This window comes from Phaseolus vulgaris, chromosome 9 (assembly GCF_051622355.1).
Source record: "Phaseolus vulgaris cultivar YP4 chromosome 9, ASM5162235v1, whole genome shotgun sequence".
Taxonomy (NCBI): domain Eukaryota; kingdom Viridiplantae; phylum Streptophyta; class Magnoliopsida; order Fabales; family Fabaceae; genus Phaseolus; species Phaseolus vulgaris.
This window is the reverse complement of record NC_143506.1, coordinates 30,815,639-30,840,731: the sequence shown is the minus strand read 5'-3', so window position 1 is coordinate 30,840,731 and position 25,093 is coordinate 30,815,639. Positions and strand designations below refer to the sequence as shown.

The window sequence follows — 25,093 nt, the reverse complement described above, 5'->3', positions numbered from 1 at the left end:
TACACCATCCATCAAATATACACGTGCACAATTAATTTTCATCATAGATAATCCCTGTAAAAAAATACTTCTCATTTAATCATCAAAATCCACAACACTCCAAATTAATCATCCAACAACTAAAATTCCAATTTCAAAACAAAATCAACTAAAATCCACAAGAATATATCCTAGGGTTTTAATTCTTTAAGGTTTTATTCACACAATATAAATTATTTCCCAAATAGAATAAGGTTAGCTTCTCTCACCTTAAACCTAAACTAATATAGATTCATCACTTCAACTTAGATCTTGTCGAGAGATAGCATCATTAGGGTCAATCATTGCATCTAAGGTATTGTCCGCTTTAGAGGTCAGTGCTCCATCACATTTTTGTCCTTAAAAGGTGCCTCGGTGGGTTGGAGAATGAAGGAGTTTATAAATTGCCCTTAGCCTCGACTCTTGAGCGATGTGGGACTATATTGGCATATCAAAACAAGTCCCCCAATTGAGTTCTAAGGGGAGGATTCCCCTTAGTTGAGGGGCTAAGGAACCTTTTCAGCTCCACGATGGGCGCCAATGTTTCGATCTCAAGTCTGAGAGATAGCATCGCTAGGGTCAATCATCACATTCGAGGTATTGTCCACTTTGGAAGTCGATGTTCCATCATGGTTTTGTCCTTAAAAGGAGCCTCAATGGGTTGGAGGAGGAAAGAGTTTATAAACTGCCCTTAGCCTCAACTCCTGAGTGATGTGGGACTATATTGGCGTACCGGAACAGATCTCACATGCAATCTCTAGAGAGCTTATTGAAATGGAGAAATGAGATTTTCTTCTCTTTTCTTTGCTTGAGCTTCATCAGTTTACATGGGCTCACGTTGTTTTTCAAGCATCTGAACTTGTCTTTGTACATCCATTGTTCACCTCTTTCCACCATTCCCATTTTATGAAGAGCAACTTCCTCAATCTTATTATAAGGGTGCATTGTAGTAGTTTCCCCTTAAATAAACTCCATAGTGCTCAAAATCTTTTGAGAAAAAAAATACAAAGAAAAATTTATACATAAAATATTTTTGCCTTCAATTCATAAATCATATCACGCGAATGCAATTGAATGTCATTCTTAAAAACATAATTATACATCATGTCATCCTTAGACAGTTGTGCATGGTTGCTCCCTCTTGGAGCAAAAATCCAAACAATGACAAAGGCTAGAAGTTTTTCATCCATCTTCTTACCTCCTGTATTAAAATTTTGGAAGTTGGTTCCTTGATCAGATTTTTTCAAATAATCCAGTTATACTTATTAAAATTTCCTAGTCTTAAAAAAAAGCAAACTCACATTCTAACTTGAACTCACCAATGTTGGCCCAAGTATAATTATCAATTATAATTTCAGTACCCTTAAAATTTGAAATTAATATTCCCCTATACTTGTGACTCAAGAAAAAAAAACTCTTACCAAATCAAGATAATATTCATCTTATACTTCAACAAAATTTTTGTGTCATTGATATCTCAAAAGTGTTTGAAAGTAAATCTTTCATTTTTAAAGAAATATAGAAGAATAAACTTATGAATGATTTTTATGTCATTCCAAAATCCAAAATCTCCTGTATTTTTCTTTTTCTTCCTCTTCACTAATCCATCCATCATTTGATGTCGGAAGCTTTGATAGTAAAATGTTTTGCCTTTTTAAGTTATGAAGGATATGTCATTATCTAGAGAATTTTAAGAAAAAGAAAAAAAAAGTGCAAAAAGATAAATATGCTTACAAATATTATTTGATTCCAATAAATAGTTGAATATGTGACATAAACATTGTCATAAATACGAGAAAATAAAAAATAAAATAATTATTAACTACTAATCCTTTATCAAGCTATTGGACAACTTGTTCAAACAAATAATCTTTATATAAACATTGTGAAACAAATAAATAAAAGTAAAACTTTAGCTTGATTATAAATTCACTCTGAGACTTCAACATATTTTTACCAAACCTAGTTAGTTTGTAAAAAAATATGAATAATTTATTAAGAAAGAATACTTAAGATTTTAAACTTAAAATTTTAAATTGTTGAAAAAAGTTATATTGAAAATATTTATAAACAAAAATAGTAGTGGAAAATTCATTTATAATCTATTGCAATTAGTAAAATCTTTATAAACTAAAGAAGTATTAAAAATAAGTCAGAATTAGAATGAAATAATATAAAATGATTATCTTTTATAATCTTTTTCTATACTATTACTTTTTGGTATTACATCTAAGTGATTTCTTCTAGACTTTGTAAAAGCATTTAGATAACACTTTTCTTTATTAATTCAGTCCTTTTATATCTGCAAAAAAAAAAGTGTGAAACTACCATTCTGAAAAAAAAAATCATATTTTATCTAACTCTTTCAATCCTTGGTGATTTTGTTATTTACAATCAAAATTAGTATTAAAATATGTACCGATATGGTCGACCGACATCATGACGTGTCTCGGTCTCCCTGTCCGAGATGACTGAGACATGCGCTGATGTATCTCAGTCTACCTGGTCGGTCTCCCTGTCCGAGATGACTGAGACATGCGCTGATGTATCTCAGTCTACCTGGTCGACACACCACGCACAATCAGACCAATCGACACATATAACCATTAACGCTCAAATCAAGGTTAGTGAAGCTAAACTATCATTAAAAATTAGATAATGTAATCCTAAGTGTGATCCATTCTACTAATCAGACCCAATAAGGTAAGTCCATTAAAATAATATAAATAGCACACATTTCAAGGAAAAAGGTACGTCATTTATTACTGTGCACCTACCCAAATGTCGATCACCCGCTTTACTGACTTGAGCGTTAGAGTGCCTTCTGCAAGTACCTCCACCATTTGGCATTCATCCGAGACTGAGAGGCGAAGGAAAAGTACGAAGGTGAGAAGGATCCCAACGAAGCCCTAGTAACCTGTCCAATCGAAGGAGGAAGACGAAGACTTCAATAATTCTCATCTCCCTACAGGAACAAAATATAAATATTGAAAATACTGTATGTCAAAAACAAATTGTAAGTGTCGAAATAATATATATATATATATATATATATATATATATATATATATAAAGAGTACAAGACTAAAAATAAATTAGCGAGTTAAAAAGTAAGAAAAAATTTAATGAATGACACAGTATTGCAATCTATTTTTTTTTTAAGAACTGAAAAACACAAAACTGTATTTACATACTTAAAAATATTTTAAAACTTGTTGAATAAAAATAATGCTAGAAATATGTATGAAAAAAATATTAGTATTACGAATAACATGAAATCCAAATGTCCAGGTATGCTTAAATTTAGAATCTGATTTAGATTATTCAAATCTCTTATAAAGTTGACTTTAATCGATTTTATTGCTTCATTTGTATTTATTTAATGAATTGATACACTAAGTTTTTCACTATAGGGCAACAAATTTATCAACAACTTCCTCACCTACACTAATTAAAAGGGTACCATTCTATTGTGTCAAAAGTCAACTTTTCCCCCAATGTTTTGGTGTAGAGAAATAAAATAAAAAATAGAAGAAAGTTTTTTTGATGAAAAATTCTGTCATGTAAATAAATAGTAAATAAAGAAAAAAATATAATAAATAATCATTTTAAAAAATTTCTTAAAAGTTTTTATACACTTTCAAATTTATTCCCTTAATTTTAAAAATTCAAAATTATATATTTTAAAAATATTTTGAAATGAATTTATTTTTTTACCATACAATAAAATCACTTTTAAATAGAAATAGACATGTTTTATAAATTTTGGTTTTAAAACTAATTTATAATAAAATACTTTTCTTCTCATAATTACTTCTGCTCAATTATTTTTGAAAACCCTATTTGTTTTTTTCAATTAATGAAGTGACAACAATACCGTACAAGTTGATTTTTCCCCGCGCATATGTCAAACGATCACAGAATTTAAATAAAACTGAAAATCTGAGCGGAACTTTCTATGTTTTCTACACAAAACTACATTAAATACTGAAATTACAAGTTTACCTTTCAAACCAATCAATGCTGTCCACGTGGTAAAGGCATTTACTTATGGACTAAATTTAATCCCTCTTTATAAATTTTATTTTTATATATTCTGAGGGTAATTTTTTTACAACAGATTAACTATTTTGTATAAATAATTTACGTTCGTATTTTATTTTTATTGTATTTTAATTTTTTTTTATTTCAAATCTAACAATAGAATAAAAAATATTTTTTTTATTACAATTAAGTCCAATATATATATATATATATATATATATATATAATACCTATATTTCTGCTAGTAAATGTATAATCAGTTTTTTTTTAAATATGTAATATGTTTTGATAACTTTACTGACTAATCAGTTTTCTTTAGGCATAAAATATATATTCTCTATTAACTTTGCTACATTATCCCGTTTATTAATAAGACACGAAAACAATGTGAGTGTCAATTAAATATTTATATAAAAACTAAATTCTTATCTTTTACATGAAAATTATTTAAAATGACAACATACAAGTTTTTGTGTGTGTCTAAAGTGTCAAAGTAAATTAATATATTTATTTATGTTTAAAAAATAATTGTGTAAAAAAGTAATTTATTTTTAAGTGATGATAAACAAATATTTTACTAGAAAAATTAGTTATTCAAGTTTCATTTTATTATAACTATCTTTCTAGAAATTTTTTTCTCTTTTCTCCTTTGTCTTCTCTCTAAATTTTCTACCCATTCCTTCATCATACTAACAATTGAAGCCATCACTAGACTCATGACAGTGAGTAGGGTATTGCCCATTCAAAATTTTGGTTAGAGTAAATTCATTTTTGCTCTTGACATTGAGTTTTATGATTTGTCTGGGTAAACACGTTTTCAATAGAATCCTAAGTTAGAAGATCTAGATGTGAAAATGACATGGTCACAAACTTCAAATTTTCCTGCAGGGTTTATGTTGGTGAATTAAAATGATTTGACTGATATTGATTTTAAAAGTATATATAATAGACTCTGATAGTTTGGTAATGTACATGTTGATTGTGATGTTGACGAAGTTCTTGAATGTTTTTGAATTATATTATGAATCATTTGAAGTGTAAACACTGATGAATGTTGGTTGTTGAATTGATATTTTAATGAATCTTATCTATAAATCATAAGTGTATAGATATATACATGTTGACATAGGAATTCAATAAGAGTACATGTCTAATTATGATCAAGGTAATATCATTTTATCTTATGTTTTATAAAATACAAATTGGAGTATTGGTTTTTGGCAGAAAAGGTTGAAAAATAGTCAGTTTTATAAAGTTTTATTATGATATTCTCGTTCAACCGATAATATAACAAGAAAAATTATCTTGCTCTTGGGTCCATCTTTGCTCAAACAAAAAGAGTATTAGAATTGAGTTTGGTCTTAGCCTCATTTTCGCTCAAACGATGTCATTTTCATTCAAGCTAGATTATTTTCGCTCAAGCTAAAAAACCTTAAACTTTGAATTTTGTTTTTGGAATGCTATTTAATAATAGTTTACTGTTCTAATTAAATCATATGTAGATTTTTATTTATATAGGTAGTTTAAACAATTAGTTTATGTATTTATGTGATTTTCTTTTATATCTTGGGATTATTTAAAAATCTAAACTTTTGTGTGATTGAAAGATGTACTTATAAGTGATATGAAATATGAATCATGTGAAATTGCGATCGAGATATAGTCTTTTCAACAAAGAAAATATAGTGTTGAGGTTGTTAGGATATGCATTAATTAGGGATTCGTTTAGAATGAGGTATCTTATCTCTATCTGGTGGTGATAGTTGAATGAGGTTTATCTGATTGGTAGTTGAAAAGATAATTAGTTTAACCTGTCATATGAATTAACAATATCATATGAGATGATTTAGTACTAAGATTATTATGCACATGATTATGTGAATTCCACAACGGTAGTACACTAGGTGCAAATCTCTAAGTCTAAGTCAATGCACGAGTCTTCCGAAAGTAGAGTTAAATGTTTATGTAGGTTGGTCAATGGATTTCTAGCATGATAATGTTGAACAATAGATATTAATAGACATTTGATTATTTAGTACACGGATATGGATGAAATATTGTGATTCATATATTTATGACATTGAATTGGATGAAGCGTGATGATTGATGTGTTGTGATGTAAAATTAAAAGATATGTGAACATTGTTGAATGAATACCGATTATAATTGCAGTGAAAGTTTTAAAATTGTAAGCTTACCTTATTTTGTTGTATGTGATTGTTATTTTCTTTTTTAAACCTACAACATCAAAGCAAAATTACATGTAAATGGATCTCAACACTTCTTGGAAGTTGAGGAGTTATTGGAGAATATTTTTTTTTTTATCTTTTGATATATATATATATATAATTCTTATATAAAAAAATAATATTCACATACTGTATTGTAAGTATATAAATTAGATGTATATACCTATTTATTAATTAGTATAATGTAAATATTCATATCAATAAAAATGAAGATGTTACATCGTAGTACGATCGTTTTCTTTCTCTGATTCTCCTAAATAAGATTATTCAAATATTTAAAAATTTGATTACTCAATTAAAAAAAAATTAAACAGACAGATCCAATATTTTAAAACTAGTTATGTTTATAAAATATTTTGACATAAATAATATATATTTTTATTTTCTCACTTTACACATTTTCAAGAGAATTAAATTCAAAGTTATTACGATGATCATGTTCCGAAAACAAACTACTTTATTAAACATAACATATAAAATCATGATTCTAAGAGTATATTATTTTAAATTTTATTTGAAATACCTGGGAATTATTAATATAGATTCAAACTTTGGTTACTATGTTGTATTAGAAAACTAACCTTTTATAATTGAATACTATTAAAGTTCTTGCAAGTATAAAAAGATTTAACACTTATATCTAACAAAAACGCTCCTTTATTTTGTTTTATTTGACGTTGAACATTTTTACATAAAATTGTGGTAAAAAAACTCTTACATAAAATAAAAAAAATGTAATAAAATGTTTACAATTTATACATTTTTAATATATATATATATAATAGATTCTTTCACATCTACTTATTTTTATTTTCTCATTTCGTAATAGATGGTCAATGAGAAAATAAGAAAAAAATATTTAATGTTTTGTTAGTATTGTAATAAAATTATATTCAAAATGGAAAAAATTTGCTAAAATGTTTAACAAAGTGGGGTTAAAAAGATTTATAATTGTTATGCTCATCATCGTGACTCTCCTATTTAATTATCAATGGTAACTCAAATAGTAGTTTTTTCATAAAAATTACTGTTTGAAAAAAAATAGGTGAATTAAACTTACGAAACAATTTAGTTTAAATGAAAGATAAATACATCTTTATTTATATATTTTTATAAGTTTAGTATTTATAATTAATATTAATGCAAATATTTTTGCACCATTAATTGTTTTGAAATAATTTTATATTATATTTAAATGATAGTAAATTTTTTGTTGTGTGTGAATAGAAGACATCTGTCTAACCGTTTTTATTTTAGAAAAGTGATTTTTTTTTTTATAAAAAACAAAAAGTAAGAAAATTCAATAAAAAATAAATATAAAATTTTCTTATCTTTGCCTTTTAATAAAAAGTTAACCATTTAAAAATGTGATACAATTAAATATGTATTTAATAAAATTAATTACAATTGAAATAGTTGATTTTTTTAATAAAAAAGTATTAATGTACTGTATCATAATGAAGTGTTACAACAATTTATTTTATATTATATGTTAAAGTAATGCATAAACTTAATTTATACACATACAAATTTAAATAATAAAGATTATCCATTGGTGTTAAAGTTGATCTAAATATATGCTAAGAGGTGTTTATATTTATCATCTAATCATAAATCATACTTTAAGCATTTTCTTTGTACAGTAACTACTCTGAACACGTTTATCTCTGAAAATGAAATCTGTTAAAAAAAAAAAAATACAGATAAAAATCTGAAGATTGAAAAATAAATGAGAAAATAAAACGTGCAATTAATCTTAAAAATATAATGGAAGAGGAGAAGACGTTTTAACAATGCTAATCGTGATTAAAAAGTAATCCAGTTTAATTAACACGCGGGGTGACATTCATTCTGCATCAGGTCTTTTATGATGATTTTTTTTTCGCAAATAAATAAGAAATAATAAGTAATAAGTGTAAGAACAGAAAATAAGAAAATTCTATAAAAGAAAAGGAAAAAGAAGAAGAGAGAAAGTGAAGTTGAAAGGGTGAATGAGTTGTGAGTGGTTACTGACTCACTCTGTGTTTCTCCTACATGCTTACATTTACAGTTGCATTTGCAAAAACTGTTTCTGCTTTTGCCATCTTGCTTCTGTTCTTTAGCAGCAGTTGTTGTTTTGTGTTTTCACCTGTAGTTTGAACATCACTTCAGTCTTGGATCCCAAAATTTGGTGTCACAGCCATTAAGGTTGTCCAACTTCACTGCAAACATTTTTCTTTTTCCTGTTCTTTCTTTCTTTATCTTTCTTTGTATACTATGCAATATGCTTTAGTGCTTGTGCTCTCAGCTCTCACTGGTTGTGCTGTGCACGCCTTCTGCTGATTTCTGAGCTGTTTTTTTATTATGTTTGCAGTTTGACAAAGTTGGGAGGGGAAGAGGAAGTGGTTTACCATGGGAGACAAGTCCCAAGTATTGGAGGCTGTGTTGAAGGAAACTGTAGATTTGGTAACAGATCTGAAACACTCTACGTCTCTTTGAGTCTCTTCCACGCTGTGCCTTTTTTGGTTTCATTGATGGGTTGTGCTGTTTTTCTTTCTTTCTTTCTGGTGTTTGTGTTTATTTCTCTGTCGAATGCAGGAGAATATTCCCGTTGAGGAGGTTTTCGAGAATCTTAGATGTAGCAAAGAAGGTCTCAGCAGCGAGGCTGCTGAGGAGAGGTTGGTCATTTTTGGCCACAACAAGCTTGAAGAGAAAAAGGTTCATAGTTTTAGTCTTCTTTTTCTCTTTCCTCTTCCCGTTCTTGGAATTTCCTTTTGTCAGACGTAGAATAAGTCCCACTAAAAAGTTTGAATTTTGATGCGAGTGATGTTTCTGGGTGTTTTTCAGGAGAGGAAATTCTTGAAGTTCTTGGGGTTCATGTGGAATCCTCTTTCTTGGGTTATGGAGGCTGCTGCTATAATGGCAATTGCACTTGCCAATGGAGGGGTGAGTTGAGCAAACTCAGCTTTGGGAGTGCTTAATTTCCATGATGGTGACTTGTTTCTGATTAGTTGATTGTTCCTTGATATTTTTTCTTTTGCAGGGGAAGCCCCCTGATTGGCAAGATTTTGTTGGTATCATCACCTTGCTTGTCATAAATTCAACAATTAGTTTCATTGAGGAGAACAATGCTGGTAATGCTGCGGCCGCTCTCATGGCTCGGCTTGCTCCGAAAGCTAAGGTGTCAAGTCTAGCTTCTTTTAGTTTAATACTTGATGCTTTTGATATTTATGTTGTAAAATCTTTTCTTTGCAAATGATTTTCCTTTTCCCCTCATAGTTTCATTCCTTTTTGTCTTTGTTGGATAGGTTCTTCGAGATGGTAGATGGAGTGAACAAGATGCCGCAGTCCTGGTTCCTGGTGACATAGTTAGCATTAAACTTGGTGATATTATACCAGCTGATTCTCGTCTACTTGAAGGAGATCCTTTGAAAATTGATCAGGTGTGTGGACTATTCTTGCCTTTTTCATTTTCCTTTAAAATCATTAGTTTATTGTTATATCTGTTATATATTCCAAATGGTTCAGTTACACCATGCTTTCCCCTCTGCTGTGCACTTTTTCAGTCTGCTCTCACTGGTGAGTCCCTGCCAGTTTCAAAGGGCCCTGGTGATGGAGTGTACTCTGGTTCTACCTGTAAACAAGGAGAGATTGAAGCTGTGGTCATTGCCACTGGCGTTCATACTTTCTTTGGGAAAGCTGCTCACCTTGTAGATACCACTAACCAAGTTGGACACTTTCAAAAGGTAACATGAAGGCAGGCACCATATTTTCAGCATCCTAAATGTTGTTTTTGTGCTAAGGGATTTCATTTGTTCTACTTTCTGCTGCTCCTGAATGCTGTTTTTGTAAAGAGAATTCATTTGTTCATTTGTTATTTTTTTCTGCCGCCGGTTATTTAGGTCTTGACTGCTATTGGGAACTTCTGCATATGTTCAATTGCTGTGGGGATGGTTATTGAGATTATTGTTATGTATCCCATCCAAGATCGAAAATATCGCCCTGGAATTGATAACCTTCTTGTGCTTCTCATTGGTGGAATTCCAATTGCCATGCCCACGGTTCTCTCAGTGACTATGGCCATTGGTTCTCATAGGCTATCGCTGCAGGTTAGTTAGGTTCAATTGAGTATGTTTGGTGGACATTAGCTAGATATAGGGTTAATTGGTTATGATTTTTGTAGGGGGCTATCACAAAGAGGATGACAGCTATTGAGGAAATGGCAGGCATGGATGTGCTTTGCAGTGATAAGACAGGGACCTTGACATTAAACAAGCTTACCGTTGACAAAAATCTTATCGAGGTTGGATGCTGAATTGTTTTACATGCACTGATGAGACTGTGACTATTGAATCACATGCACATTTTCTAATTATTTTTGTAAAACCAATAAGGTTTTTGCAAAAGGCGTGGATGTGGATACTGTTGTTCTGATGGCTGCTCAAGCTTCAAGACTTGAGAATCAAGATGCAATTGATACTGCCATAGTTGGGATGTTGGCTGATCCAAAGGAGGTTAGTCATTGATATGTGTTATTCACCATGATTCCTTTGCAGAACATCTAATTTTTGTTCTGTATTCATGTTTGTATATTCATTTTCTTTTCTATCTTGCTGTTATCAAGGCTCGTCTCGGTATCCGAGAAGTCCATTTTCTTCCTTTCAATCCCACTGATAAGAGAACAGCATTGACATATATTGATCGTGATGGTAAAATGCATAGAGTAAGCAAAGGTGCACCAGAACAGGTACTTAGTGGCATTGTTCTCATGAATTTCTGTTGAAGTCTTGTTTATTCTCATTCTGATTTGTACAATTTTCCCTTGACTGCTAGATCCTTAATCTTGCACACAATAAATCAGACATTGAACGTAGAGTTCATGCCGTTATAGATAAATTTGCAGAACGTGGTTTACGAACCCTTGCAGTAACATTCCAGGTAATTGATTCATTGCATACTCGATTACATGACACTTGACTAATTTATGTATCTGTACTTTGTGCTTTAGATATTTACTTGGGTTTCTCCATTTTATACAGGACGTCCCAGATGGAAAGAAAGAGAGTCCTGGTGGCCCATGGCAGTTTATTGGCCTTTTGCCTCTGTTTGACCCACCTAGGCATGACAGTGCCGAAACAATACGCAGGGCACTTAACCTTGGAGTGAATGTCAAAATGATTACAGGTATGATCAAAGCCCTAAGTTTCTTGTATTTGTGGCATTTAAATCGCTTTTCTTCAATCTTTATAGATAGTTAATTATTTAAATATTGGGAACAAGAAGTTGTATGTTTTTTTGGATATAGACAAAAGGACTAATTGTTTTTGTAATTCAGAAAATGTTCTTGGGCGAGTGAACTTATCATGTGAATTGGTCAAGAGTTAATTGATTCAAAACAAACATGCTAGTAATGATTTTGCTTTGTATGGGGAACTGAAGGGTTTAACTTTACAATCATGTTATTATGAACGTGCTGTTTCCAATATTATGCACTTGGAGAAAATGAATCTGATTTCCAACATGTCCACACCTCGTGATCTCATTTATTTCTTCTTTGTTTTTTCAGGGGATCAGCTAGCCATAGGGAAGGAAACTGGCCGTCGGTTGGGAATGGGTACCAATATGTATCCTTCATCTGCATTGCTTGGACAGGACAAGGATGAATCCATATCAGCTTTACCCATTGATGAACTGATTGAAAAAGCAGATGGGTTCGCTGGTGTTTTTCCTGGTATGTTTGCAGTTGATTGTTTTTTTAATACTGTTGGTGATCATATATTGGATGAAAGATTATTATCAATTGGGGGTAATTGAGCAATATACGTTTATCTTCTCATATTAATTTAATATTTGGCCAGAGCACAAGTATGAGATTGTGAAACGTTTGCAAGCAAGGAAACATATTTGTGGAATGACTGGTGATGGAGTGAATGACGCACCTGCACTCAAGAAGGCCGACATTGGTATAGCTGTTGCTGATGCAACTGATGCAGCTCGGAGTGCATCTGATATTGTTTTAACAGAACCTGGCCTTAGTGTTATTATTAGTGCAGTGTTGACAAGCCGAGCTATCTTCCAGAGAATGAAAAATTATACAGTGAGCAATTGAACTTTTCATCATTATTTAATCACTTGTTACTTGTGCCATTGCAGTAATTCATCATAATTTCTATTGATTTTTGAGGAAATTTGTTTTGTTCTGGCCTAGTGCACTTGGCCCTACACTGGTGCTTATAATACCCATTTTTGACCCATTTTGTTATTATTTCATGCAGATTTATGCTGTCTCAATTACAATTCGTATAGTAGTAAGTGAACTTGCAGCTCTGGAATATATTTTCTACCTTAGGTGTCATCGTTGACGAAATAGGTCTTGGGGATTGGTCCAATATTCTTACTATGTTTTGCATCTTTGACATGCTTGCAGCTTGGTTTCATGTTACTAGCTCTCATATGGAAGTTTGATTTTCCACCTTTTATGGTTCTTATTATAGCCATTCTAAATGATGGTTAGTTGTTTCTTCTCTCCCTCAGCTTGCATTTTTGTCTGTAGTTCATTCGCAGTTAATGTTATGGTCTCTATGACATTAAAGGTACTATCATGACAATTTCAAAAGATCGAGTAAAACCATCACCTCTGCCTGATAGCTGGAAGTTAGCAGAGATATTTACTACTGGCGTTGTGCTTGGAAGTTACTTGGCAATGATGACTGTCATATTCTTTTGGGCAGCATACAAAACTGATTTCTTCCCGGTACATCTTTTGACTGTCATTAGTTTGTTCTTTAGTTTAATTAAATTTGGTCATTCATATTCATGCATGCTATGTAACTTCATCTGTTATCCTATGAATGAATCTCATGATTCACTGAGTGTTACAATCTAATGTTTCCTAATTAATTGGGTCAATGCCATTTTATTCCTTGGCTTGATGATTTTGGATGGTTCATTGATTTAACTTACCTACCACTTGTGCAGCGAGTATTTGGAGTCTCTACACTAGAGAAAACTGCTCATGATGATTTCCGAAAACTAGCCTCTGCAATCTATCTTCAAGTGAGCACCGTTAGTCAGGCCCTTATATTTGTGACTCGGTCTCGGGGTTGGTCCTATGTTGAACGTCCTGGTATTTTGCTTGTGACAGCTTTCATCATTGCTCAGCTTGTAAGCCATTTAAGCATTTATTTATTTTGTTACAATTTTTGCAATCACATGAAAGGTTCAAGTGATTGATCTGTTTTTGGCAGATTGCTACACTGATTGCGGTATATGCGAACTGGAGCTTTGCTGCCATTGAAGGCATAGGTTGGGGTTGGGCTGGTGTAATATGGCTATATAACATAATATTCTACATCCCACTTGACCCCATCAAGTTTTTAATTCGATATGCTTTGAGTGGGAGGGCTTGGGAGCTTGTGATCGAGCAAAGGGTAAGTTGAGATTTGTTATGGTTATTACTTGTATCCTTGGACTTTTGGTTCCATGTTCACGTATTTCTTTCATGTAGATTGCATTTACAAGACAAAAGGACTTTGGAAAGGAACAAAGGGAACTTCAATGGGCACATGCACAAAGAACATTGCATGGATTACAGCCACCTGACACCAAGATGTTCACCGAGCGCACACATTTCAATGAACTCAATCAAATGGCTGAAGAAGCTAAAAGGAGAGCCGAAATTGCAAGGTAGAGAAACATTGCTGATGTGACAAAAAGTCATATATGCTTTGTCACTGCAGGTGCATTTAAGTTAAATTCTTATCTGTTGCTTCCTAATTGTTTTTGCAGGCTGCGAGAATTGCATACACTAAAGGGTCATGTAGAATCAGTTTTGAAACTGAAGGGGATTGATGTAGACACAATTCAGCAAGCATACACAGTTTGAAGATGCATATTATATATTTACATTTGCATACGGTTACTGTAAAGAGAGCACAATTCAATGGTACTGACTGGTGGGAGTAATAGGAACATAACGATGGTTACACTCTACAGTTGAGTTGGGTTCAGTGTCCTCTCACCGTTTTGATAACTTAAAAGGAGTGCTATATAAGGTCTATCTATATGCCTCTTGTTTCCTGCTGTCAATTTTTTTCTCCAGTTTCATAATGCAACATCTTCTATGCTTTTTTCCTATCTATATCCCTTTAGATTCAACTTCAAGTTATGAATATAAGAAAAGCTTAGTTTATTTAAGGTTGCATTGGTTTGTTTTGGAACAAAAATATTAAGGAGATAGCACTTTGATGAGAATTCAGTTTTGATTAGAGGAAGTTCGAATATCTTTACCATATATGCAGCAGCATACAGCATGTTGTGTCTCTGCGTATGTGAATGAGTAATGCAAGAGTTTGATATGTATTCCAAAGACAACTGTTAAGAAAACTTGAGAGAGTTTTCTCTAAGAAATTAATGGGTTAGTGATCGCTCTTGTTTCACAATCAAATTAAAGTCATTTCATTGTTAAGCAGTCTAATACCTTCAAAATTTATCTGCAAATAATAAAAGTTCTAAGAACAATAAACTAAATGGGAGAGTAAGACTATTGTGTAGAAAAAATAATGTAGGTGATTGAACAAATTCAGAACATATTGAATTTTATGTTCATAGTGAAAATGTCATTGGTTATTATAAGATTATCATTCCCTCAATTTTTACACCGAGTTGAAGTTAATCAAACAAACTTTAATTAAATTCAAAACTTATCAACAAAACAAACATTTATTGACGTATTTGGTATCTCATTTGTTTCCAAGCATCTCCTCATAGAATGTTTATCTTCTATTTCTTAAATTAAGCAAACAAGAGATTGAATTAATCAAACTAACAAAGAACTTCAATTAAAAAAAACTGAATTCTCAACAAACATTAAAAACAATTCCTTAACGAAATCCAAAATTCAAAAAGATCATATCGTCTAACATAATTTGCTATATAAAATTTAAAAATTGAATAGAAACTTCAGAATTCATTGTAAAATTACAAAACAATCAACCCAAAAAAATTTACCCTTCCATAATGGAATAATTACAAAGAAGATAATAGGAAAACTTAAGAAAAAGTTGGTGTTTTTTTATGAACTTATCCCAAAGTGGGACTTAATTAAATTCAATCTCCTTGATATTTGTATGGATCTCAAAATTACATTTTGGTTCATACATTGTTCACGAATTCTCAGTTTTCAACTTTTCAGAAATTTTGGATTTTGTTATCTGTTTTGTCGCAATTATCTTTCTTCTTATTTTTTTCCAACTGATTAGCTTCCCACTATGTTTTTGAGATATTGTAAATTTTATTCTCTAATTCTTTTACTTAGATTTCGTTTCCCGTCTATATTTACAAAAACAACTTGAACTTTGCTTGATCACGCCCACTCGCATCAGTAGACGCTACTATCAAACTTGTGCATCAATGTGATATATGCTTCCTTTACTGTCTAATCCAAGATATTCACATCAGATTCTTTTTACACTCTTGTCTTCATTACACATTTGATGTTGTTGAGGTGTTTTCTTCAATTAAGTCTACATGTAAACACTGAAGCGTCTAGTCTAATTAGACTGTTTACTAAAAATACAATATTATCAATAAAAAATATATAAAACTTAAATAAACTCAACTACACTAATCTTATTTATAACATTGGATTTATTGATAATTAGAGTCTTACCAAAGTTATGATTAAAGAATTATGCTCATAAGTTAGATTCAATGACCTACCATATGCAAACATGAGATTAGTAAAAAATCCCTCAAGATGAGTTTCTAACATTCAAATAGTCATCGATTAAAGTATACATGTCTGAAATCGAGAAGTTATACCGTGTATAATTGTATTGTCTTATCATCTCAATATTTAGCTCACAAGTACTTGTGTTTAAAATGTTTACAAAGTGACAACGAGTCCAAATCAATGTTTTTTTTCAATAATTATTTATGATAAAACAAATTAAATTGAAAAGGACAAAAAGAAAGAGACAAAATAGATTAGACGAAAACCAATAATTTTGGTGTTGTATTAATTACAATTATGAATGGTTTTGAGAATCCTTCCTTAATTTAAAGGGAGTCCATGACCAATTTATATTGGTAATATATCCATTGAGTATATTCAATGATGGACATTCCAAAGTCTTAGAACTATATCTCTTTGAAAACTTTGAAACTCAGCCTAGAAAGTTGAAGATATTATTTGCAAGGTATCTTGAAAATGCGACAAACATTAATTATCCATTATCTCTTTATGAAGTAGTCTTTCTTTCATTTTCCATACAAATAAAACTTATGAGGAAGAGAAAGGCAAGCAAGGAAGGAGAACAACATAGAGAGAAATGAGAAAATAAATATCTACCATAATGTGAGATTAGAAATCGTAGTGAGATGCTAAAAAGATTTTGTATTTCATCATTCTTGGGGTGAAATTAAGTGGTATCCTCACAAAGTGAGAGAAACAATAATGTAATTCTACTTTCATATTAAAGACATTTTCTGGACTAGGTCCCATGAGTTTTTATTTTTCAACTTGAGAAAGTTTTCTCATGTCAAAAATTCTCGTGTCATTATTCTATTTTGTTCTATTTTCTTTTGTTTGTTTATTTGCTTTTATAAATGTCCATTTTGTATCTATACCAATGAGAAAAAATTAGTTCTGATTTTTCCAATAGGTAGTTTTAAAAAAAAAAAAAACGGATTTTAGAGTTTTAATGTTGTTTATAGTGTCTAACTTTTTTTTACCAATTAAAAAATCTATATAATCTAGTTAGCAGTGTTCGATAATTTAGTTTTGTAATACTTTATAGCGTTTTTCTTATATAATACTTAAAGTAGTATTTTTTAACACATTAGTTTCTAAACTTTTGTATTTATTCCGCCTTTTTATGTTTCAAATATTCATTACATGTTCTTATTAATATTTTTGGGCAAGGAAAATAATTTTTTTATTTGATTTTTTCTTTTCTTTTATCCTTCTCCTTTTTTTATTATACTATTTATTTTTAGCTATTATATTATTTATAATTTTATTTTATTACTAAATATTATACTTCAAAGAGAGTTATTTATGTTTCCTATTCTTTTTTTTAATAGTATACTTAAGCATATATGATCTTTACTTACTTTTAAACTTGATTGAATAAAGTTTTTAAGGTATAATATAAGATTAACAGTAAAATATAAATATGAAAAAAATGAACTAATTAAAACAGTTCACATATAAATAAAACATTTCAAGAGTTAAAAATTAATTTTAATCATAAAATTAAATAAATTTACACAATAAAATATTATATAAATATGTATATTTTTTTTGTTTAGATTTTTATCTTCTTCAATAATTACTTTTCTCAAATTTTTACAATTTAATAAATTAGTTTAACAACTTTCAATTATATCTATTAATTAATTTTTTTAGTTTTTGACTAGCTTTCCAGCTTAGTAATTAATATGGTAATGAATATAAAATGTTAGATATTGTAAGAATATCTAATAATTTATGAGACTTTAATTACATTATTTAATTTTTATTATTTTTTTTTTCTTTTAGGGAGGGATTACTTCTCCATTCACATCGATTAAGATTTTTTTTATTAATGTTTCTAGGAGTTATTTTTATTAATTTTTTTTATTGATATAGATCATTGTTATTTGAGTTATGAACTAGATTTTTTCAATTTACATCTATGGTGATTATTTTTATGGTTGATGCTTGCGCTGATTATTTTTTTTTTATCATCAATATAAATGTTATTTTTTATCTATAGTTATTTGTTAGGATTTTTTTTCTAATGTTGATTGGAAAAACTTTCAACCAAGACTAAGTAGAATTATTTTTTATCAATGTTAATTGAGAAAATTTGTCAGCATGTTGAATGATAAGTCAACATAAAAATTCCTATAATCAGCATCATAAAAATAACCCTAATTAATATCAGCCTAAATAATTATGGTGGACGTCAACTAAAAATAATCTTGTTAACATCAATTGATAATTTTTTTTTGTTAGTATTATAGTTAAAGAAATGATGAACTATGACCGAAAAGTGACATAAAAAATAATCAATATTGATATTTTTGAAGTATTAACTATTTGATATATAAATACTTTTTTTATATTTGATAGTAAATAATTAAAATATTTTATTAAAATAAAAAAATTATAATTTAGTAAATTTGAATCAATTTATTCAAATAAAATATTAAAAAATAATTTAAAATGAGATTGATTCAAATTTAATATATTTAAATATGATAAAAATGATGAAATTTGCTACTATAAGGAAAGGAGTTTGGCAAATGACATAGTAAATAGGTAATGAGTCGCAATCAATTGGTGATAAGAAAGCAACCTCTCAAATTTATTGCAAGGAAAGACCAAAGTGAAGATACATTTGTAAAGGGAAGCCTAGTCAATGTTTAATCCACTTTCATTTATTTTTTTGGACTTTAACATGCAAATTTGAGACTATAGTGCAATCGTGTTAAAGTTTAAAAGTTACGCAGATAATATTAAGATTTTAAGATTATACGGAACTTCACTAAAAATTTGAAAGATAACAAAAAAAAAACCTACTTTAATTTAAAGATTCACCACGACTTTATTAATAAAAACACCAATCAGAATAAATATATGTATTAAACAATATTTATTAAACAATATTTATTAAACAATATTTATTAAACAATATTTATTACACTCAATTGCTTCGTATTGAACATTAACTTAGATATCATAATACTTTTTATAAATACACTTGCTTATATTCCAACCGAAATCAACACAATTTTAAGAGTTTAAAATAGATCCAAAACCTTTCAAACATTTTTGTGAATACATAATTTTTTAATTTTTCGTTGGTGAACAAAAAGTGACAATGAAAAAAGTAGTTATGGATAAAACCCTTTATAAGTGGGTGTAACATTTTAAACAATAAAAATAATAGAATGCGCATATTTTTATAGAATACTGCTATATAGACATCTTAAACTTTATTAAGTAGAAAAATAAAAAGGAAATCAAAGATTAGAGAAAGCTAAGAGGAACCCTAAAAGCATAGGTTAAGGGATGGAGAAACAAATCACTAAAGGAAATAGGGGATGGAGACTATTTGCACTATTTAGGTGAAGATTATGAAACTCCAAGCTTCTGTATCTATATCATCGAGGTTCTTCACTTCTCCATATTGTTGGGTATAAAGTTAGGACCAATTAGGTTGGGCGGAGTAAACACTATGTTTTAGTGAGTGAACTTAATCAATGTGTTCCTTTATTATCTTTATTTATCTCTATTTAAAGAGATCATTGTACTTGTAATTGGTGTGTAACAAAATAAAAACCTAATAGTTGCCCGTGTGGATGCAGATTGCAGTTGGCGATCGAACCACATTAAATCTGGTATCGTTTTACCTATACTTTGAATTTTTCAATATAGTTAAGAATAAGACTTATATAATTCATTACAAACATAATCAATTAACTGCTTGTATAATTGATTATGTTTTAAAATAAATTACATAATCAATTTTGTTTGAAGTATAATTAATTATGTTCACTTTAACACATAATCGATTATATAAATAGCTAATTGATTATTTTCAATTTTCTTCTACTTCTATGAATGATTCATTTTCACTTGTATAAGAATATTTATATGCATATAAAATGAAAGATAATTTTTTCTTATCACTCCAATTTGACTGAATTTTGTACCATTTTTTCATTATAAATATTCTTTCTCCCTTTCTTCATCTTCATCTAGTGATACCCCTATTACGTTGCTTATAAATAGATCCAAACAACAAAATTTTTCTCAAATCCATCCGAATAAACAATATTTATCTGAATTAAAAAATTATTACTTTTATGTTAAAAAAAATTCTTTAAATTAATATTTACACTCTTATTCCTTATTTTTCCCCTTCTCCCCTTTTCTCGTATTTTCATACTTGTATTTTGTTTGATGATAAAATAAAAACTTTCTCAAATCCATCCCACTAAACAATACTAATCCGGATTAAAAAAGATATTATTTTACATCAAATTAACTTGTTTCAAATTAAATTTTACCGAAACGGTTCAAAACGATATTCATATTTTGAAAAACTCACATAATGAGAGGTCACAGTCACATCTCATGGCGTGATATCAGCATAACGATGCTCCATGTCTGAGGCTGTCATTACCTTAAGCACCCCGTAAAATGTTCTACGTTTTTCGAACATTGTACGCCGATTTCCCGATAATACGGAGCTATTCTTAAAATTCGAACCGAACAAAACCACGCGCTCATCATCATACTTCCAATACTCTCCACCTTTACCTCACACGTGTGACACCTATTCCACAATCACTGGCGAGTACTCTTCTTCACCCCTTACGCGCTAATATCATGTAACCTTCAAATTTAATGTTTGAATTTGCAGTGTGGAACGGCTACTTCACTCTGCATCACTTTTTATGCCACCTTTCAAACACTGCATTTTCGCTTCACTCTTTGCACGTAAATATCATATTAAGTATTATTATTTTTTATTCATTGGAGTGAAAAAGAAGCATTCCTATGCTTTCTCGCTCTACATGCTTCTAAAGTTCAAATTATTAGCTTTGCTAGTTTAAAGTTTAATCATGCTGACCCATTGAGGTCCATATTTTCATCACAACTCCACCAACTGGAATCATCATCACTGTTGACACTTTCCCACAGTGAGGGTAGCTAGTGAGTGATTCCACTCCCACCCAAATAACTTGTGAGAAAAAGAGTGCATTTTGAAGGCTGGAATGGAAATGGGTCGTGCAGTGTTGATGCTGTTGTTTTTTTCCACCATTGTTTTATACCCTTCTTCTCTTGCACTCCCGCAAGATGGTGAGAACCATATTTGAATCGCTTCTGGGTTAAAGTTTAATCCTTTTCTATTTGGGGTTTTCCTCACTTTCCTTTTATATATTGTCTTTGTTTGTCATTGAGTCACAAAATAAACTAGGCATCGATTATAGTGTGTTTTCATTTTTGTTGTTTGGGATGAATGAATTGCTTCTTTTGGGAAGTTTTCAGCTTTCACCACATCTCAAAGATGGGACTAAATAATACCGGTTTAAAGTTTCGAACTTTTTTTTTTTTATTCATCTATTAGGACATACATTGCTGGAGATCAAAAGCACTTTGAATGACACAAGGAATTTTCTGAGCAACTGGAGAAAGTCTGATGAGTCTCACTGTACATGGACTGGTATCACTTGTCATCCCGGGGAACAACGAGTTCGCTCAATGTATGTAAGCAGCATACACTCTTCATTTCCTCATATATAATGGTTTGAGAAATAAAAGAGAATTTTCTTCATCAATGATTATTTCCTGAAACTGAAGGGCACTTAACTTTCTTCTTTTCTCTCCTGAACTGAGTATGAGAAGTTGACACTTTTGTCTTTGTTGTCACTCTTGTGCTTCAGAAATCTACCTTATATGCAACTGGGGGGTATTATATCTCCCAGCATTGGCAAACTCAGTAGACTGCATAGACTGTAAGTAGTACAACTAACATGTTTCTCCCCAATTCATTAACTTCTCTAAGTAGAGAGATGTAACATCTTCGAGTTGTGTTTGAAATGAATCAGGGCCCTTCATCAGAATGGTTTACATGGAGTTATTCCTAACGAAATTGGCAATTGTACAGAGCTTAGAGCACTGTAAGTGAAAATTAGTATAGTTTTGTTAGAAATTTGTGTGTGGATAATCATGCTTTTATTGTAATGTTTGGACATGCTTCATCTGATTCCATCTATAGGTACTTGAGAGCTAATTATTTACAAGGAGGCATCCCATCAGATATTGGAAATCTTTCTTATTTACATGTATTGTAAGTCCCTCTCCCAAGAAGTTTTGCTCAATGGTGTTTATCTTCCGTTGGGAACTTTTGATTGGGCTCTTCACATTTTATTTTTCAATTTTCATTTTAAAGAATTTAATAGAAACCTTAAATTCAGGGATTTATCAAGTAACTCATTAAAGGGTGCTATACCATCTTCTATTGGCCGTCTTACACAATTGCGACTTCTGTAAGTTCATTCAACCATAACTCTATCATAGCTTTGGGATTCAGTATATGCTAATTTATGTGCTTGTCTTAGGAACTTGTCAACTAATTTCTTTTCCGGTGAAATCCCTGACGTTGGAGTACTAAGCACCTTCGGGAACAATGCGTAAGCGTACTTGCCCATAATGTTGTGTCTTGGCTGACACATTTTGCTTAAGAACCGACATTTAAAAAGCAACTGAGAGTTTAACTTTCTTTTTAATCAGTTCTTGTTATGTTGTTAATCCTTTTAGTTCTTGTACCAAGTGGGGGAAGGTTGGTTCCAATTTTTCTCTGTTTATGCTTCTGTTTATAAATTCATTGCATATGAATAGGTTTATTGGAAACTTAGATCTTTGTGGGCAGCAAGTTCAGAAACCTTGTCGGACATCACTTGGGTTCCCAGTGGTGCTACCACATGCAGAAAGTGATGAAGCTGCAGGCAAGTCAAATCCAATGCTTTATACTTTTAGCAATAATGCTATACCTTCCTACAATATAAACATATTAATTCTCTTAATTTTAAATAAGGGTAATGCTAAATAAAAAAAACCAATGTATTAATATCTTGAAAATTCAAAAACATTAAATATTGTGTTCCTTTAATAAGGAGGGAAATGTTGTATAAAAGTAAAAAAAAAATCTATTTTTAAATACTATTTGACTTAGTAGTTCTCTTATAACCAAATTTACCAATTGAGCAATCATACTTTGATTTTGTATGATGCAGTTCCTGCCAGAAGATCTTCACATTATGTCAAGTGGCTGTTAGTTGGTGCAATAACAATAATGGGGCTTGTACTTGTTATAACTCTTTCGTCACTATGGATTTGCTTGCTATCAAAGAAGGAAAGAGCTGCTAGAAGATACATAGAAGTTAAGGATCAACTCAACCCAGAATCAAGTAGGAAGGATGATGGTATTTTGAAATAGCACTCTCCTATCAGCACAGAAAAAGTAATTTTTCTTTTGTCTTTGTCTTCTTTGTAAAGGCTCACATGTTATTGTAGCAGGTGCCAAACTTATCACCTTCCATGGTGATCTGCCATACACATCATTTGAGATCATAGAGAAGTTGGAGTCTCTCGATGAAGATGATGTGGTAGGGTCTGGAGGATTTGGTACCGTATACCGAATGGTGATGAATGATTGTGGTACATTTGCTGTTAAGAGGATTGATAGAAGCCGGGAAGGTTCTGATCAGGGCTTTGAGAGGGAACTAGAGATATTGGGCAGCATCAAGCACATAAATCTAGTTAACCTGCGTGGTTACTGCAGACTTCCTTCTACTAAGCTTCTAATCTATGATTATTTGGCCATGGGAAGCTTAGATGATCTCTTGCATGGTATGGTCCATTTTGTATGAAACCATCTATCTTTTTTCCTTACCCTGAACTGTTTATAACTGTTCTCTTGGAGGGTCCTCTGGCACTGATAGAAATGGAAATTTTATTTGGTTTATTATGGTTGCATCTCATGATGACATGCCCTCAATTCTGCATTTGCTATCGTTTTGATAAATCCTTTCTGATTTAGAAAACACTGAACAATCACTGAATTGGAGTACTCGCCTTAAGATAGCGCTTGGTTCTGCCCGGGGCTTGGCTTACTTGCATCACGACTGCTCCCCGAAAATTGTGCACCGCGACATAAAATCCAGCAACATCCTTCTTGATGAGAACATGGACCCTCGTGTCTCTGATTTTGGTCTTGCAAAGCTTTTGGTTGATGAAGATGCTCATGTTACAACAGTGGTTGCTGGCACCTTTGGTTATCTGGCACCAGGTATGTATTTAGTCCCACAAACCAGCAGAGTGTCATCTAGATTAGGCCACTGAAATTTTCTAAAAGAGTGTTTATGCTTGGATGTAGACTATAAATGTAACGTTTTTATGTCCTTTTTCGTACTACTCTAAGCATTGTCAGTGTATTTCTATTGTAGTCGCTAATCTAATGAGAAATCACTTATATGGGTCATGATTTTTTACTTGTGCCAACATTAGAGTATCTACAAAGTGGAAGAGCCACTGAGAAGTCAGATGTGTATAGTTTTGGAGTTCTATTGCTAGAACTTGTAACTGGAAAGAGACCTACAGATCCTACATTTGCAAGCAGAGGTGTAAATGTTGTTGGTTGGGTAAGGCCTAACCCATTCAATGCTCAAACTCTTTGTTCTCTCGTGTCAAAAAACTCATAACCGAGGGTAATTGTTTGCAGATGAACGCGTTCCTGAAAGAAAATAGATTGGAGGAGGTAGTAGACAAAAGATGCAGTGATGCAGATTCAGAATCTGTGGAAGTAATTCTTGAAATGGCAGCAAGTTGCACTGATGCAAATGCTGATGAACGTCCAACAATGAACCAAGTGTTACAGATACTAGAACAAGAGGTTATGTCTCCTTGCCCAAGTGACTTTTATGAGTCACACTCAGATCACTGATAAGTGACTCAACCAACTTCAAGAAGCTATGCTAACAACCTTTGCGTTCTGTTCCTGGCCCCATTCCGTGGCTCTGTAAATTTGTTGTAGTAAATGACAAATGTGCAACCTTAGTAGTTTAACATTGCAATGGTTTTGGTTCTTTGGAAAGACCTCCATTGAAATGATTGTGGTTAATCAACTTGAATCTGTTGATTACAAAACAGAAGGGTTAATCAACCTTATTTAGTGAAGTACTTGTTAATGTTTTTTTGCTTAGAAATGAATTTGAGGAGGACCTAATTAATTTATTGCTTCAGA

The 25,093-nt window shown here is 31.1% G+C and overlaps 2 protein-coding genes across 9 annotated transcripts; both read left to right on the top strand.

Annotated features, from left to right (window-relative positions):
* The first annotated feature begins 8,103 nt into the window (after positions 1 to 8,103).
* LOC137820292 (ATPase 11, plasma membrane-type) lies at positions 8,104 to 14,426 on the top strand. Its single transcript, XM_068624282.2, has 23 exons — positions 8,104 to 8,309; positions 8,446 to 8,498; positions 8,665 to 8,756; positions 8,889 to 9,008; positions 9,138 to 9,236; positions 9,334 to 9,471; positions 9,599 to 9,733; positions 9,857 to 10,036; positions 10,193 to 10,399; positions 10,474 to 10,593; positions 10,685 to 10,804; positions 10,915 to 11,037; positions 11,124 to 11,228; positions 11,330 to 11,474; positions 11,857 to 12,021; positions 12,149 to 12,387; positions 12,566 to 12,598; positions 12,718 to 12,799; positions 12,884 to 13,044; positions 13,269 to 13,454; positions 13,538 to 13,720; positions 13,798 to 13,976; positions 14,079 to 14,426. Exons 3-23 carry the CDS (start codon positions 8,703 to 8,705, stop codon positions 14,173 to 14,175), a joined length of 2,871 nt encoding a protein of 956 aa, XP_068480383.1. The 5' UTR covers positions 8,104 to 8,309; positions 8,446 to 8,498; positions 8,665 to 8,702; the 3' UTR covers positions 14,176 to 14,426.
* Positions 14,427 to 20,399: 5,973 nt separating this feature from the next.
* On the top strand, positions 20,400 to 25,083 carry LOC137822020 (LRR receptor-like serine/threonine-protein kinase FEI 2). Of its 8 annotated transcripts, none has more exons than XM_090295744.1 (13): positions 20,400 to 20,637; positions 21,416 to 21,555; positions 21,732 to 21,803; positions 21,897 to 21,968; positions 22,067 to 22,138; positions 22,266 to 22,337; positions 22,410 to 22,481; positions 22,690 to 22,796; positions 23,085 to 23,273; positions 23,368 to 23,700; positions 23,891 to 24,139; positions 24,358 to 24,491; positions 24,572 to 25,083. In XM_090295744.1, exons 2-13 carry the CDS (start codon positions 21,488 to 21,490, stop codon positions 24,791 to 24,793), a joined length of 1,662 nt encoding a protein of 553 aa, XP_090151870.1. In that variant the 5' UTR covers positions 20,400 to 20,637; positions 21,416 to 21,487; the 3' UTR covers positions 24,794 to 25,083. The 8 variants fall into 8 exon arrangements, with proteins under 8 accessions (XP_090151870.1, XP_090151868.1, XP_090151872.1 ...); XM_090295742.1 differs by having other exon boundaries at positions 20,402 to 20,637; positions 23,365 to 23,700; XM_090295746.1 differs by having other exon boundaries at positions 20,406 to 20,637; positions 21,416 to 21,551.
* Positions 25,084 to 25,093: the final 10 nt, after the last annotated feature.